Source organism: Bos javanicus, chromosome 8 (genome assembly GCF_032452875.1).
Source record: "Bos javanicus breed banteng chromosome 8, ARS-OSU_banteng_1.0, whole genome shotgun sequence".
Taxonomy (NCBI): Eukaryota; Metazoa; Chordata; class Mammalia; order Artiodactyla; family Bovidae; genus Bos; species Bos javanicus.
The window spans coordinates 41,271,510-41,289,274 of NC_083875.1; the positions used below are offsets into that span (position 1 = coordinate 41,271,510).

The following is a 17,765-nucleotide window of genomic DNA, read 5'->3' on the forward strand; positions in this document are numbered from 1 at the left end:
AGGCTGTTTTCCTCAAGGCCACATAGCCAATAAATGGCAAAGCTGGCTTTCATATTCATCTTAAGATGAATCTGGTTTAGAGAGTTTCTGTTTTTTTGCCATATGTGCATTGTCACCATCAGGACTCACTGAACCATTTTACTGTAACTGTATATATAAACACATGGCAATTACTGAGACACATGGCAATTAGTTTATTTTGGCAGCTTATCATTTTGAGAATTTGGAAGCCATAGGCCACCACACATTAGGGTTTTGGTTGGTTTGAAGATATTTAAATGAAAATAGGTTACATCTTTTAACCAAGAAGTTTTTACTTGATAAAACAATAAGGTTTTATCCATGCCTTTCTTCTCACTCTGCTTTCTCCCATTTCCTTTTTGTTCCTTTCAGCAACATGTTCTGCCTGCTCTCATCCCCTTATTTGAACCTTTGCAGAATCAGTAGCAGACCATCTTCCTCTTCCCCTACCCCAAGTATACAACTCAGAGGGCAAGAGTGTGGTTGGCTCACAGTAATACATTCTGTTAGCAGCTTGCTGCAAACCAGGTGAGGTGCTGTGAGGCTCAGGAGCAGAGGAGAGCACTGGAGTGTGCAGAAGCATCTCCCTGTGGCCTGCGGGCTAGTGGATGAAAATGGCCCCACTTCTTGGAACCAGGTGGATTTGTCTAACTTGATGCCCTCTTGCTGCCACCCATCTGACAGGGGGCTAGGGGACCAGGCGATTGCTCCACTGATCAGCTTTCAAACCACTGTAACCTGGTTCCTTTAATAAGAATGTGCCCAAATGGAATGTTAAGGTTATTATTTCCATTATTTTCCTTCTCCTAAGTACAGTAGTTGCTTAAATGTCAGTCTTAAATAGCTCAAGTTCTTTTGCAAGCTGGTTTAGTTCTCAGCCTGAAGAAAAATCTGTCTTCCTAACACAGTCTGTGAGCTGTTCCTGTAGCTTCCCCATTTATAGACTCTGTATTAAAATGAAGAGTCAGTTTCTCCATCACTCCCAGGGGGAAGCTTCAGAGAGTTCTGACTACATGAAGACCTGGCTGAGGCTGTTGGCCAAGAGCAGGGACCAAGGTGAAAAATGGCAACTGGACTACGGAGGCTTCATTTTTAAGAGCAGCATCATTTTATACCTAAGCTTGGCGGGCTATGTGAGAAAAATTGTTTAAGAATTACATGTGCATTATACAGAATCTATAAATACTTCTAAGCTTATTTCATGGTGAGATAATTGCTACTATTTATTGAGGGCCTACTACATGCTGGGGAATGCACTGGATGCTTTTATAAATGCTCTCATGTATAATGTTTTCTGCAACCCTATAAAATAGATATTATTTTAAATGAAAATAAGGCTCAAGAAGGAAAATAATTTATGCAAAGACACATAGTTGGTTAATGGGTTATCCAGGCTTTGAACCCACATCCAAGTTGTTCATGTAATGGATAGAAATAAAATAGTGACTAAATCAGGAAACTAGCCAAAAGAAATTTCTGAAATGTCTGTTTCTACTCTTCAGGGTTTTTTGAATTTTTCAATGTTTAGATAATTTCATCAATTTTGTTAATGAATTCAATTCTTTCTCCCTAATGAAAATGTTTGTACTCTATGAAATGTTGATCCAAGTAACTCTGCCTGTGATCTAGTAGTGAGGGACCTCAACAAAAATGGCCAGATTTTGTTTAAACTGATTTGTCTGTAAGCTTAAACCGTGTTACCTATATGAACTATGTTACCAAATGGATTAGAGTTTGAGTTCTGGTTCTGAAACTTGGTAGCTATGAGGATTTGGATAAGTTATTTGAACTTTTATGTTTCCTTGTCTATAAACTGGGGACAGTACTACGTAATTCAAAAGTTATTATAAGTAAAAAAAGATTGAAGTGTTGCCATTTGCAGCAACATGGATGAATCTAGAGAATATTATACTTAGTGAAGTAAATCAGGCAGAGAAATATGTATTATATGATATCACTTAATTGTAGAATCTAAAAAATAATACAAATTAATCTGTATAAAAAATAAAGACAGACTTGCAGACATAGAAAACATATTTATGGTCACTAAAGGGAATGGTGGGGGGAGATGGATAAATTAGGAGTATGGGATTAACAGATACAAACAGATAAACATAAGATAGATGAACAACAAAGATTTACTGTATAGCTCAAGGAACTATACTCAATATCTTATAATAATTGAAAATGGAAAATAACCTGTATGTGTGTGTGTGTGTGTATGTGTGTATATATATATATGTGTGTGTGTGTGTGTGTGTGTATATATTTGAGTCACTTTTCTGCACACTTGATATTGAAAGAATATTATAATCAACTATATTTCATTTTTTTACAAAGTTGTAAGAATGAAGATTTTCAATGTAAAACACCTAAAACAATACCTATCTCAGAACAAATAAATATTAGTTCCTTTCCTTCCTTTTGAAAGAATTCTCTGGGGTGGGGGGAGCGGGTTGGTGTAACACTAACCAAAATGTCTATGAAAATGCCAAAAGCAAAGAGACTACAGATGAGAAAGCTCTGAACTTAGTAGAAAAGTATATGATGACTTTTAGCTCTACTCCCCATTTGTTTTAAGACAAAGACTGCTGCTGCTGCTAAGTTGCTTCAGTTGTGTCTGACTCTGTGCGACCCCATAGACGGCAGCCCACCAGGATCCCCTGTCCCTGGGATTCTCCAGGCAAGAGCACTGGAGTGGGTTGCCATTTCGTTCTCCAATGCATGAAGGTGAAAAGTGAAAGTGAAGTTGCTTAGTTGTGTCCGACTCTTAGTGACCCCATGGACTGTGGCCCACCAGGCTCCTCCATCCATGGGATTTTCCAGGCAAGAGTGCTGGAGTGGGGTGCCATTGCCTTCTCTACTAGATCCATGAATAATTCCAAATAACTGGATGTTCATAAATATTAAAATGATTGTATGAATTTTCTACTTTTCTCTTATTTGCATGGTATTATATAAACAAAAGTATTGGTTATAAAGACAAGTGATTCAAATTCCATCTCTTTGTCTATAAAATGAGAACATTTGTTTGAATTACCTACTTACAAGACAGGTATATCAGAGGCTGCCTAAGAAGGAATTTTTTAAAGTTTTGTAAATCATACCGTGTGAGTAGTAAGTGTGTAATTCCCTGGGCCTTTCTCTGAGTAAAGTAGGAGAGCATGAAATCATGCTGAGAAGCTGTGATACCAGAGATCATATTCTTATGGCCTTTAAGAGCTTTACCAGAGACTTATCTAATTTTCCTCTTTTCTTCTCATTGATTTATATCATGCGTTACAGAAGGTATTCAAAGTACGGTGTGCAAGGGTCACCAGAGAAGAGGAGGGAATGCACAAAGAGCTATAATAATGTTGGAGAAAAAGAAATTAGCGTAGCCAAAGGGAGTGGGTCATGCATCTTCTGTGTCCCTGACCCTGGGACTTTAAGAATATGTAGAAGAACTGTACAAAAAAGATCTTAATGACCCAGATAACCAGATGGTGTGGTCACTCATCTAGAGCCAGACATCCTGGAGCATGACGTCAAGTGGACCTTAAGAAGATTCACTACGAACAAAGCTAGTGAAAGTGATGAAATTCCAGCTGAGCTATTTCAAATCCTAAAAGATGGTGCTGTTAAAGTGCTGCACTCAATATGCCAGAAAATTTGGAAAACTCAGCAGTGGCCACATGACTGGAAAAGGTCAGCTTTCATTACAATCCCAAAGAAGGGCAATGCCAAAGAATATTCAAATTATTGTACAGTTGCACTTATTTTGCATGCTAGCAAGATTATGCTCAAAATCCTTCAAGCTAGGCTTCAGCAGTATGTGAACCAAGAACTTCCGAATGTACAAGCTGGATTTAGAAAAGGCAGAACTAGAGATCAAATTGCCAGTAGCTGCTGGATCATAGAAAAAGCAAGGGAATTATTTTAAAAAACATATATTTCTGCTTCATTAACTATGCTAAGCCTTTGACTGCGTGGATCATGATAAACTGTGGAAAATTCAAGACATGGGAATACCAAACCACCTGACCTGCCTCTGGAGAAACTTATATGCAGGACAGGAAGCAACAGTTAGAACTGGATATGGAACGATGGACTGGTTCAAAATAGAGAAAGGAATACCTCAAGGCTGTATATTGTCACCCTGCTTATTTAGCTTCTGTGCAGAGTACATCATACAAAATAATGGGCTGGATAACTCACAAGCTGGCACAAGATTGCCAGGAGAAATATCAGTAACCTCACATATGCGGATGATACTACTTTAACGGCAGAAAGTGAAGAGGAACTAAAGAGCCTCTTGATGAAGGTGAAAAAGGAGAGTGAAAAATCTGCCTTAACACTCAACATTCAAAAAGCAAAGATTATGGCATCTGGTCTCATCACTTCATGGCAAATAGATGAGGAAAAAGTGGAAACAGTGTCAGATTTCATTTTCTCGGGTTCCAAAATCACTGTGGATGGTGACTGCAGCCATGAAATTAAAAGACACTTGCTCTTTGGAAGTAAAGCTCTGACAAAGCTAGACAGTGTATTGAAAAGCAGAGATCTCACTTTGCCAACAAAGGTCCATTTAGTCAAACCTAGGGTTTTTCCAGTAATCATGTATGGATGTGAGAGTTGGACCATCAAGAAGACTGAGAGCTGAAGAATTGACGCCTTTGAACTGTGGTGCTGGAAAAGATGCTTGAGAGCCCCTTGGACTGCAAGGAGGTCAAACCAGTCCATCCAAAAGGAGATCAGTCCTGGGTGTTCATTGGAAGGATTGATGCTGAAGCTGAAACTCCAGTACTTCAGCCACCTGATGCGAAGAACTAACTCATTGGAAAAGACTCTGATGCTGGGAATGATTGAAGGCAGGAGGGGAAGGGGGCGACAGAGAATGAGATGGTTGGATACCATCACTGACTCAATGGAAATGAGTTTGAGCAAGCTCCAGGAGTTGGTGATGGACAGGGAAGCCTGGCATGCTATAGTCCATGGGGTCACAAAGAGTCAGACATTACTGAGCGACTGAACTGAATAACAAGTTATGTTGAGCTTCTTTCCATGTGTTTATTAGCCTCTGTATGTTTTCTTTGGAGAAATGTCTGTTTAGGTCTTCTCCCCATTTTTGATTGGGTTGTTTGTCTTTCTGGTATTGAGCTACATAATCTGCTTGTATATTATGGAGTTTAACTCTTTGTCATTTGCTTCATCCCAATTATTTTCTTCCACTCTAAGGGTTGCCTTCTCATCCTGCCAAACTTCTTTCTTATTTGAGCTTTTTCCCTCTTCCTATCTTGAATGCAGTCTAGAGAAAAGAGTTGCATCTTTGTATATTCCTTAAGGAAAATCCTTTTTATTGTTCATATATAATCTTAAATTATATTACTTGATTTCTCATTTATATGTTTATCTTTCTTTCTCACTAAAACATAAACTCCAAAAAGGCATGAGGTATGTTTTATTCACCACTGTGTCTCCAGACTTGAGTAAGTGCTTAGAATGTAGTTGTCAAGTAAACAAAAGCATAGATGTTGAAATGTTTGTGTTAAAAGAATAGGGAAGAAAAGTGAAAAGTAATATTTGTAGAGTGCTCTATGCCAGACACATGCTCAGCTCTTTACATGGATCATCCCTTAATCCTCTTTAACCTTTGCAGTTGCCTTATGAAGTAGATACTGTGAATGCCCCATTTTACAAATATACAATAGCAAAAATACAGACTCTTAGTCAGTGTTTCTTCTGAAAGGTCAAGTGAACAGATGACTCTTGAGATTTGGGCAACATCTGAAAATAACAATGTTTGGCTTGGATGCTTGAAATGATGCTCTCTGATCACACAGGAGTTGAAGGGTTTTCCCATCTGAAGATATTGAGGGGTGTCAGGAAGCAACTGCTCTGAGCATTCTTTCCAAGTAGCTTCACAAAGGGTTCTTCCCAGCCTGATCAGGCCACACTCTGGTTGAGAAATTAGTTCTGAGACCCCTTTCCTGATGCCTGTGATGGACTCCACACGTGGGCTGTCTGCAAGTTGGCATCAAGGTCGGGCAGAACCTACAGCAGAGAAGATTCAGTCTTCTGAATGTTGTCCATCTTTTCCTGGCACCTGGAGTTTGGTGGTGGTTCTCAGCCTCACCATAAAGGAGAAGAAGAGTTTGTTTTACAAAACTATTTGCTATATAAACAAACCCACTGGAGGCACAGCTGCGGACATAGCACCTTGACAAAGTTTGGGCTGGTGGTATTCATCTCCATCCGTGAGTGTAAGATAGAGCCTCGGTACTGAAAGCCTCGGTACTTTATTCCATCCTCAACTGGTAGTGAAATTGGAGACCCACCTATGCTGTTGCTTCCCACACACACAGTGAGCTAGGCCCGTAGTCTGCAGAAAGTGGGTGAGATGTTTCCTTTTCCTTCTCTTACTTCCAGAAAGCAAAGTGATTTTTGCAGGAGAGCTGAAATGCCCTAGAAGTTTAACTTAGAACAATGCTCATCAGCCCTCAGGAGGGTTGGGAGCTGGGTGACCATTATTTATTCATTGAAGTATTTATATTCTGGTTCCTTCCACAATGACTAAAGTGTAAATTTGTAAGGAAAAGATAAATGTAATAAAGCTCTAATATACTTTCTATCCTGAAGACCAGGAGTCTAAGAATCATTATCTGGCTTTTATTTAAGCTCTTGGTGGGTCATGGGTTTTTTTCTCTAAGAATTTAATCAGAAACATTCCTAAAACAAAGTCTGTTAAACCTGAGAGTGCAGATTGCCCTGGAGTTGTGCTGTCCAGTACAGTAGCTACAAGGCATGTTATGCAGCTACTGTATTGGACAGTGAGATATATAGGTCATTTCCATCAACACACAATGTTCTCTTAGTGTTACCCTAGGGAATACCCTTTCATTATCATATTTAGTCATGTGATTCCTTTTTTTCACTGACTTCCTCCACTTCCCTTCCATGCTGGGAAGAGAATCCACACCCAGCTTCACGGACTGCTTTATCATCATTAGGCAGCAAGGGTGACCATGATCTCCCAATCTAATCTGTCATCATAGAGCTGTCATGACCCCACGTGACAGAGGAGGGGTTTTTAAGGATGAATTTTAATACTATGTGAGCTCATAGATAATATTAAGGGAGAAAACAGGATGCAAAACAATATATATAACATTCCAGTTTTGTATGTATGTATCTGATTATGTCAGAATCTTGGAAATAAAGATAATTTTTATTTTCTTTACATATACGCCTCTACGTTTTCTAGTTGATACAGTTAATTCAGAATATTTTTATAATTAGAAAACAAGCTTGTTTCTAGAAGGGGGAAAAAAAAAAAAAGACTTCCCAGAATTAACAAGAGGAGGAATGACCTTGATCCTCAGGAGCTACAACTTCAGTAGTCAGTTTATCTGCAAATTCCCCCCTCCCCCTCCATCCTTGGGTTAAAATAACTTCTAAAATGGAGGAGGGGTGATTTCCTAACTAAACGTGAGGACTAACATTGTGGCCAACGTAAACATACGTGTGCCTTCTTATGCTATTCTAAGTGTATGTGTTCTTGTTGGAGCTGCATTATCCATCCTCAAGGACACAGTATTACCTTTTTTTCTTTGGTCTCTCTAAAAGCACCTTGACCAGTACTTAATAACATCGTTCGCTGACTGACTGGTTGACCTTGCCATCATTCATGTTTTATTCCCACGAAATGTACTAACATCTTGCCTCATTTTGCTTTGGGTCCTCGAGGTGGTATTCCTTCCAAACTTACTACATGAAATTCAGCAGCTGAAATACAGGAGCCATTCACCAGAAAATGAGTTAGGCTTTCTCTGAGTTTGTGTGTGTGGCAAGATCCTAATGGAATTTTTAAAAATTTTGTTAGTTTTATGGAAATAGCAGTGGGAAGAGGCTATGTTAAAGCTCTTTGATTTGAGTGACCGCACTCAACCACACCAGTGTGTTTGGCAACTTTAGTAACTGGCTTCTTGAAGGGAGGGATTTCATAAAGAGGATTTTCTTTCTGTGAGTTGGCTGTGAGAGTGATAAAACATGCTTGTGGGGCCATTCTGGTTTTGACTGTTTCTCGTGTCAGCCAAGACACCCACAGACAGGAATTGTAGTTCACTCTGCCCTCTCACTCAGATCCAGACTGACTGGGGAAACAGGGAGGTGGAGCCCAGAATGTTGGATTTGAAAAAGTGAAAGTGAAAGTGTTAGTTACTCAGTCATGTCCAACTCTCTGCGACTCCAGTCCTGGAAGCCCAATGTTGGGTTTACTATTAATATTTAACTTTACTGGGTGTATTTCACTGTATCACAAATTTTCGTACTCTAGCACATTGCAACATAGATTGAAGTCATGCTCTCTTTGAAGCAGGGAGAAGACAGGGAAGAAAGAATGAATTGGTTTTCACAAAAGGGCAGTGAAAGTCTCTATCACTGTCCCTGACATACCTGAATGATTGATGTCCCTATTTGGGGAGTTGTGGGAGTTTAGTGAAAAATGTCTTCTCTTCCTAGAAGGTTAATATTACACTGAGGAATGCTATCAAGGTGTTTATGGGTTACAGATTTGAACAGAGCTAGCATAGGGATATAAATAGCAAATATTGCCTATTTTGTTCAGTGAGGAGACATTACATTCTAATAAACCGACTGTGATGGTTCATGGTAATGTTTTCCTCATAATGGGGAAGCCGTGATTATATGTGCCTGGCCATGGGGTACCCACAGTGAGGATCAGTTCAAAGAACCTCCCAAACTATGAAACAGTACATCCCAGGTCTTTCAGCCCACTCAAGCTTGTTGCTCTTTTGAGCTTGCACTGGGGTGAGTGAAGAAATCAGAATGTGTTATCGATTAGTGCAGGATCTAGGAACCAACACGGGAAAGAGGTATGTAGCACAGGTCCCAAGCGCCAAAAATGTTCCAGAGGATTCCACCTGAGAACTGGAAGTGAGAGACTTGCCCACTGTCTTATCTGTTCTTACATTTGGTTATTGTTGAAGGATTACTTGTTGCCTTTTGGAAATTTTTATTTCTCTTAATAAAAATGTTGAGAGCTACACTATTGTGACATAATTTTACTTTTTTCTTATTTATCAAATGTATATAAATTGTTAAATATATTAATATTAATTGTGTAATTAGTTCTCAGATTATATTGTATAACAGGCAAATATTAATTTAATCTTCATTATAATAACTCAATGAGATATAAGTACTAGTTTTAATCCCATTTTACAGTTTAGAAAGCTGAAACACTGAGAGGCTCAGTAATTTACCAAGACTACACAGTTGTTAAGGAGTCAACTAGGATTTGAACCCAGGAAATCTGACTAGCTTCAGAGTACTTATTCATCACCACTATTAAAATTCAGAAAAATATAAAGCCAAAGAAAGTCCCCCAAAGACAACTAGACAAATGTTGCCTTGCAACCTGCCTGTATGAATTGATGTTGTTGTTCAGTCCCTCAGCCATATCCAACTCTTTGTGACCCCATGGACTACAGCAGGCCAGCCTCCCCTGTCCTTCACTGTCTCCCAGAGTTTGCTCAAACTCATGTCCATTGAGTTGACGATGCCATCCAAACATCTCTGTCGCCCCCTTCTCCTCCTGCCACCAATCTTGCCCAGCATCAGAGTCTTTTCCAATGAGTCTGCCCTTCACATCAGGTGGCCAGAGTATTGGAGCTTCAGTTTCATTATCAGTCCTTCCAATGAATATTCAGGGTTGATTTCCTGTAGGATTGACTGGTTTGATTTCCTTGCAGTCCAAGGGACTCTCAAGAGTCTTCTCCAACACCACAGTTCAAAAGCATCAATTCTTCAGCACTCAGCTTTCTTCATAGTCCAACTCTCACATCCATACATGACTACTGGAAAAAAACATAGCTTTGATTATATGGACCTTTGTTGGCCGAGTAATGTCTCTGCTTTTTAATATGCTGTCCAGCTTTGTCATAACTTTTCTTCCAAGGAGCAAGCATCTTTTAATTTCACCATTTGCAGTGAATTTGGAGCCCAAGAAAAATAAAATCTGTCACTGTTTCTACTTTTCCTCCACCTATTTGCCATGAAGTGATGGGACCAGATCTTAGTTTTCTGAATGTGTTTTAAGCCAGCTTTTTCATTCTCCCCTTTCACTTTCATCCAGGAGCTCTTTAGTTCCTCTTTGCTTTCTGCCATTAGGGTAGTATTATCACCTGCATGTCTGAGGTTATTGGTATTTCTCCTGGTAATCTAGATTCCAACTTGTGCTTCATCCATCCTGGCATTTTGCATCCTGGCATTACTCTGCATATAAGTTAGATAAGCAGGGAGACAATATACAACCTTGAGGTAGTACTTTCCTAATTTTGAACCAGTCCATTGTTCCTTGTCTGATTCTAACTGTTGCTTCTTGATCTACATACAGGTTTCTCAGGAGACAGGTAAGGTGGTCTAATATTCCCATTTCTTTAAGAATTTTCCACACTTTTTTTGTGATCCACACAGTCAAATTCTTTAACATAGTCAATGAAGGAGAAGTAGATTTTTTGGGGAATTCCCTGCTTCTTCTATGATCCAACGGATGTTGGCAATTTGATCTCTGGTTCCTCTGCCTTTTCTAAATCCACTTGTATATCTGAAATTTCTCATGAACAGTACGAAAAAAAAAAAAAACTCCTTGTAAATATTGTTTCCATGGCTATTTAATGTTCCCATTAGGTAAATATACCAGTCTTTTCTCCACCACTCTCTCATGATTGGCTAGTTTGACTCCTCCATTTTCTGTTACGACAACGAGCACTGTGATAACTGTGTCTGTGCAAAACTTCTGTTTTTCAAAATATGCTTTTAGGATACATCCTTGAAAGTGAAATTCCCCTGTCCAAGAGGACACTTTCAGGTTCCAGAGCCAAGTTGTCAAGTGATTTTCCGAAGCCTGTACTCCTTTGCAGGGTCTGCACACTACACACAGGTGCCTTGGTCACCAGTCTCAGTCCGGCACCAAGAATGAGTCTCAGAAATCTTGGCTAATGTGATAGGTAGAATATGGTATTATATCACTGTCTTGATTTTTATTTCTTTACTGACTAAAGAATTGTCAGTTTGACCATGTGTCTGTGTTAGTCGCTCAGCCACGTCTGACTCTTTGTGACTCCATGGACTGTAACCTACCAGGCTCTTCTGTCCATAGAGTTCTCCAGGCAAGAATACTGGAGTGGGTAACCATTCCCTTCTCCAGGGGATCTTCCCAAGCCAGGGATCGAACCTGGGTCTCCTGCATTGCAGGCAGAGTCTGTACCATCTGATCAGATTAGTTGATAAATTATGTGAGTATTTGACTGGTCTGTTTAGGTCCTTTGCCCATCTGTCTGCTGAGTCCATGCAGAGGCCTTAGGGCGTCAAAAAGAGAAAAGCCAGTAGTTTTTCTTTCTTTTTTCTCCTGCCTTGACATGGAATTTTCTTGTTTTTTCCTAGTCTTTACTGCTAACATGGATCTTCTCTGGTGGCTGAGCGGTAAAAACCGACCTGCCAGTGCAGGAGACACAGGAGACGTGGGTTTGATCCCTGGGTCAGGAAGATCCCCTGGAGGAGGGCATGCCAACCCACTCCAGTATTCTTGCCAGGAAAATTCCCATGGACAGAGGATCCTAGTGGGCTACAGTCCATGGGGTTACAAAGAGTCAGATAGGACTGAAGCAACTGAGCACGTGTGTGCGCACACATACACATACACACACACACACACACACACACACACACACACACACTGCTAACATGAATTTAATCTTCCTCCCAAACCTTACAGGGAATTTTCTCTTGGTTCTATAAAAAGTATACTACTTATTAGTTATAAAGAATATTATTTTGTTTTCTACAGTGGATATGGCCTGTTCATAAATCTATCCCTACTTCTGTCTTGAATTTCAGGATTTTATGGGCAACTACAGACATTCTGCCCCCCGAATTACCCTGACTCTCAAAGAACCATGCCACCTAGCAGTTCCTGCAGTGTGATGCCTTCCTTCGAGGACTGTGTGGTCCCCACATCCATGGGCCAATCTGGCTTTGATGTTTTCCACAGAGCCTTCTCAACTCACTCGGGCATTACAGGTATGTTGGTATCTGTGACTTAGACACTCGGACAGACTAGCAGGTGAGATCAGGTGGGTTTCTCATAACCAGCCTGGACTAGACTTGACCTATCACACAACTGCATCAAATCCTATTTAGTCCACCTGAGAAATGTCTTTCCTATTCATCCTCCCCTCCAGCCTCCTCCAGCCCCACTTCCACTACTCTCACTCAGGTGCCATCATGTTTCTCCCAGACTTAAGCAACAGCCTACCAACAAGTTTCCTTGAGTCAACTCCTTAACTTTCCCATTCTGCTCTCTGTGCTACCTGTAACCATTGCCTTCCAAAAATAAAAGAAAAAATAAGGTGCTTTCCTTTTCAGATACATTGAGTAGTTTCTAGTTGCCCTAGAGAATAAAGTTGACTGTCTGCAGCAAGGCATTCGTAGTCCCCAGGAGCTGAGCCTAATCAAACTCCCTGGACCTACCCTCCTACCTCATGTATCTTCCTTATCTGTCTCCCTACCTGCTCTGCACCTGAGCTTTGCCAACACACTTGGCCCCACGTACCCCACTCTCTGTCTTTGCTCCCTGTTTCCTCCTCCTAGAATGTTCTTTCTTTACCTCCCCATCTATGATAATCCCATGCATTCTTAAATGACTCAACTTTTATATCATCTCCTTTTTGAGGCCATCCTCACTCTTACCTACAAAATTTTACTTTCATTGCTACTCAGCCCATCTTTTGTGCAAGTCCTGTTTTAGCCATCTGCCCGCACATTCAGCCACCTGTCCACCTATGGAGCCTGAGGATGGGACCCACTGAAGGCCTTGCCCAGCACTGTTGCCTCCGCAGTCTACATTTGCTCCCTGCATGCCTGGCAAGTATAATGAAGCATCCGTTGATTTGTGCACCCTTTCTTTTCCAGTGTATGATTTGCCTTCGGGTTCCTCAAGCCTCTTTGGGGAGACTCTTCGCAGTGGACCTGAAGATGCCACATTCTTACAGATCAGTGCTGTGGACCGCTGTCCTAGCCAGCTCTCCTCTGTCTATACTGAAGGCTAAAAATCCACCCCCAGCCTCCACTGCTGCTGGCGTCCAGAATCTTTTTGTTCCTTGTCACTTTTTGTTCTTATAGTTTCGCAGACCCTAAGAAAAAGAATGTCAAGCAAATCAACTCAATATGCCACATCACAGATGTGTCTTTGGAGAGCAGGGCTGGATGGTCAGAGCTGGGCTTTGTAGGTGTGTTTGCAGCTGCTCCTTTTTCCCTCTGGATTTGCCAGTGACCAGCAGGACTGTCTTTTCAAAGGGAATTCGGAGTCTCACTGCTAGATATCTGTTACTTCCCAACTGTCAACCTTCAAGGGACACCAGTGAGACGATGTGCATGTGAAAATGTAATTTGGAGATCACCCTTGCTGAAAACTCCAAATAAGGATGGACAACCCAGATTGCCAGCACAGTGAATCGCCTCACCCAAGAGCCAGGTGCAACAAGGGAAATCCACATCCAAGCCCAGCATGGGCTCGGCTCTTGGAGGAGCCTCGGTTTCCCAGCACCAGCCTGGCACCCAGGGAGCTGGCTGCTTCTCTCCTCCTGGGTACTCCCATGATAACCAATTGCTTTTCAGTGTTTTTCCAAAAGCAAAATGAGAAGGTTCTGTCAAGCACAGCCCCCTGAAAAGCTTGACAACTTGTTTTGTATTCCTGCAACCTACCCTAGTCCTTTGATTTTAAAGGCTTGTTATTTACATGTACTTTTAAAGGAAAAAAATATTTAGAGGTCTGTTCTTTGGATGGAAATAATTATTTTAATCACCCCAGCTACATACGTCTGGCCTCTGCTGTGGCTTGGCTTGGCCCCGCCTAGTAGCTCCTGTGTGCACCAGGAATGTTCTGCAAAGGCTGCCTGAGGGACATGGCGTTGGCCACCCCCTTCCCAGTGCTACCACAGAGACCCTCGTGTGTTGACTGTTCAGTGACTCCACCTTGAGGACTTTATTCAAAGGAAAATTTCTCTTGACTGGTTCACCCATGGCCTCTGCTCTGGTGCTCTGCCCAGAGCCTGCTAGAAGCTGTGAGAGCAGGGACACGTGGAGGTGTGCTCCTGGGTTCTCTCAGAAAACCAAACTGGAAGAGCCCCATGTCCAGCTCCTTTGCACAGCCTCTGCTGCCTCTGTTAGGGTCTCCCCTCACCAGTCTCTCTGTTGCTCCCTTGCCCTTCTCCTCCCTCTTCATTGCTCTCATCTTTTTATTTTGACTATAGTTCAGACATACCCACCACCTGCCATTGCCTGCCCACCAGCTCTGAGCAGGGTCTGGCCTAGGGCAGGTAGAGGAGATAGTTCTGGAAAGGTGGCCAAAAAGAAGCAACTGCTTTGTCTGAAACTCTGTTTTGAGAGCCTAGAATTTTCACAGAGCTCTTGGCCATTTGATCTCAAACCTGAGTAGGAAGTCATTTTCTGTGACACCTTTTTGTTGCTGTTGTTTTGTCGCTAAGTCGTGCCCGACTCCTTGTGGCCCCATGGACTATAGCCCTGAAGGCTCCTCTGTCTTCTGTGACACCTTTAGCAAGCAATTAAAAAGGTCCCAAGTCCAATGACATAGGCTATAAAAATTGCCAAATCCCCCAAAACCTGGTAAATTCTGACACCCCAGTACTATCACATCTCATGATTTCTTTTCTCTCTCTTCAAAAATGTTCTCTGAAGAAAAATGAAACAATGCTATTTGTCAAACTGGGCTAATTACAATCTCCAACAACACAATTAAACAGCTTGATGTCAGACTTAGGATCTGGTGACAGTTTGTATCCTGACAGACGTGTCCTTCCAGTCTGCTGCACAGTCGGTAGTGTTCTGCCTGATTCAGGACTTCATTCTCACATGCAGTATAATCAGGCTAATAAAGAACCAAGTGCAGGGTCCATTTCTACAGTGCTCTCAGGCAATCTCATTTCTCTGGCTAGTGGGCTCTGATCTGAGAAGAGCCATCATGCAGACATCTGTGTCTGAGAAAGAGACAAGTTATTCACTTTACAAAAATCTGCTCTGCTTTACGAAAGGACGCACGTCAGACTTTTCTTTCCAAGTGAGCTTTCAAACACACACAGAGTCCCACCCTTCTGGCAGACTTAGTGGATTGTGTCACCTGGCCTAAACAGGGACCATGTCCTTTGCCTCACACTGCAGAGAAGGGGAAGCTCTGGTATCATAGACAATCTATTCATTCTAAATCCCAGAGCCTCTACAGGGAACTCAAAACACATTTCATCCATGTGATGAGGAAAAAGATGGAAAGGTAAGGTTACTGCAGCTGGTGTTGTCAGCCTACTTGTGGCTTCCGGCTGCAATCTGCCGTGGAAACAGGGAAGGAGGACAAAGCCAGAAGAACCCAGATACTCTGGCTGGAGGAGATGCTCCTGAGCATCTGTAGTCTCCCCGCTGGCCTCACTGAGGCCCAAGGGAGCCCGGGGGTGCCAGGCGGCAGCCGCACCTGCAGGGCCTCCTTCCCTGGCAGGAATTAGCAGAAGCAGGCCCAGGACAACTTGCAAGGCCAAGCGCCCCTCCTCCTCCCTCCCCCATCTCGTGTTTCCCCTTGGCTACAGGTTTGAGCTCAGGACCCCAGGACATGCCACTTCCAGTTTCCTTCTGGGTGACACGTGCTGGCCTTAGATTCCAGGATCTCACCTGACCTTAAAATTCGTTCCTTGCTTGCTTTCACATTACATAGATTTATATATGTTTTCATCATTATGTTTGTAACAGTAAAAGTGGAAACTTCAAAAGATCATTCCCTTCCATTTTCTGGTCTTTTTACTCTTGATATATAACCATTTTCATAAACATCTGAACAGAGATTGTCATTCCCCTTTAAAAAAAAAAAAAAGAAGCTGATGTTCGTGAAAATACACACAGCCCAAAGCCAATTATCCTATTACATTAAAAAAAAAAAAAATCAGCATGCCTAGAGATATTTTACTTGCTGCATTGTCTTAATTCCCTAAAGGGACTGCATCAAAATGTAAGTTGTAATTTAGCCTCTGATATTAGTGTTAAATATTAAATATTCTATTCCTGTAAGATGTCTCGCATTACCCGTGTCACCCCCCAATTATTTAGGTGATTCTAAAATGGACAAAAGGTCATCAGTCAATCACAGCAAAGTTTCCACTGATGAGCCAGAGCTTTGGTGTTACTCTTGTTTTTAAATTAGCAGCTGTCAAGCATATTAGCATGCTAGAACAGAGGTAAGTGTCCAACCCCATCTTCAAGAATCTTGCTTCCCAGTTGCCATGAATTTTGGGAATAGTGATTATAAATGTCCAATTTAATTATTTGGTATTTTATTTGACTGTTTTGACCACTTCATTTTAAAGCAGCATTTTTAACAGCACTTTTTGTTGGTGGTGTGGAATTTCTGCGGTTACAGTTTTTTTTCTTTGCAATGAGTAAAGCAAAAAAAAAAAAAAACACTCATTGGAGAGATGGCAAGTGTAAAAAGGAGGAGATTTATTTTGTACAGACAGCAGAGCATCCTGTGTAATGTTGCTGACATAAAGCACTTTGGGGGAAAAAGTGGAAATCTGTTTTCCATAAATCACACAGACTCTTGTACATAGTTATATACACTCACGTAGAGAAATGAACTGCATATATCATACTGGATATGGGGCTGATTTTACTCTAGGGGCACATCTGGTGCTTATTGTCATAAATCTTTTAAAGAATTAGGTACACTTTTTTCTATTAATATGTATAGTTTTGTGATTTGTCACAGTTATGTTTCATATAATCATAAGTTATTTTGTCTCGTTTCATGAAGTCCTTTTTTTATGTCAAAAGTAAAATGAAGGGATTGTGCACTTGGTACATAATAAAACTGGAAACAGAGGATGCGCCCACCTGCCTGAAATCCTCCTTCGGCATGTTGTTTTAAAACACAATGGCAGCAACCATTTTTTGTTTGTTTGTTTGTTTTATTTTGTTTAGTTTTTACCATCCGCTTCCCTCGTATTGGGTCGGTAATTATAATTAAAAGCAGATGGGGATGGGGGAGGGAGTGTCCAAGGCCAGCTTTAAAATGCCGCATCGCTTTGGGCCAGAGCTGCAGCCTGGATTTAATTATAGATATGAGGACGAAATGGCAGTAAAAATGAATGTGTCTCTGAATCCTTTACATGTTGGGAGTGTCCATAAATAAAACATGAAGTTTTATTTCATCAGATTTAATTAAAGCTTTTATACATGTTTTATTGGTTATTCTATTAATCTGCTTCAAAAACTGGGTAAATGTGTGCTGGTGTTTCGGGTTTATTTGCGTCTTTTCAATGTAGTGCTACATCATGACTGAGAAATGCCTCTAGTGCGTGGTCCTCCAGGTGATGGCCATTGGAGTGGGCCCTTTCTTCCCAGTTTCCTAAAACCCTGCCAAGAAAGACACAAGTATCAGCTTCCTAATCTGTGAGTCCTCTGATTTCCTGAAGGAGAAAGGGGAAGTTGTCATTTCCCCTGATTCCTTGTCCTGTCTGATCTGCAGCCTTGGGGGGCGCTGCCTGTCCCTGTGGCTGTGATGAGCTCTCTCCCTGCCTCCCATCCACAGGGGACGGGAAAGTGGGGAAGAGCGGTCAGGAAGCTCGCACATCTGACTGACCGGTGAGCCAAGCACAGGACTCTCAAAGACATCACATTATCTCAAG

The 17,765-nt window shown here is 41.5% G+C and overlaps 1 protein-coding gene across 4 annotated transcripts in view; it reads left to right on the forward strand.

Annotated features, from left to right (window-relative positions):
- Positions 1-17,321, forward strand: part of GLIS3 (GLIS family zinc finger 3) — a 499,909-nt gene extending 482,588 nt beyond the window's left edge. For all 4 annotated transcript variants that reach the window (XM_061425406.1, XM_061425407.1, XM_061425405.1 and 1 more), the window contains 2 exons: positions 11,920-12,102; positions 12,994-17,321. In XM_061425406.1, the coding sequence (XP_061281390.1) occupies positions 11,920-12,102; positions 12,994-13,130 (320 nt within the window). In that variant the 3' untranslated portion in view covers positions 13,131-17,321. The remainder of the gene's footprint in view (positions 1-11,919; positions 12,103-12,993) is intronic.
- The last annotated feature ends 444 nt before the right edge of the window (positions 17,322-17,765 follow it).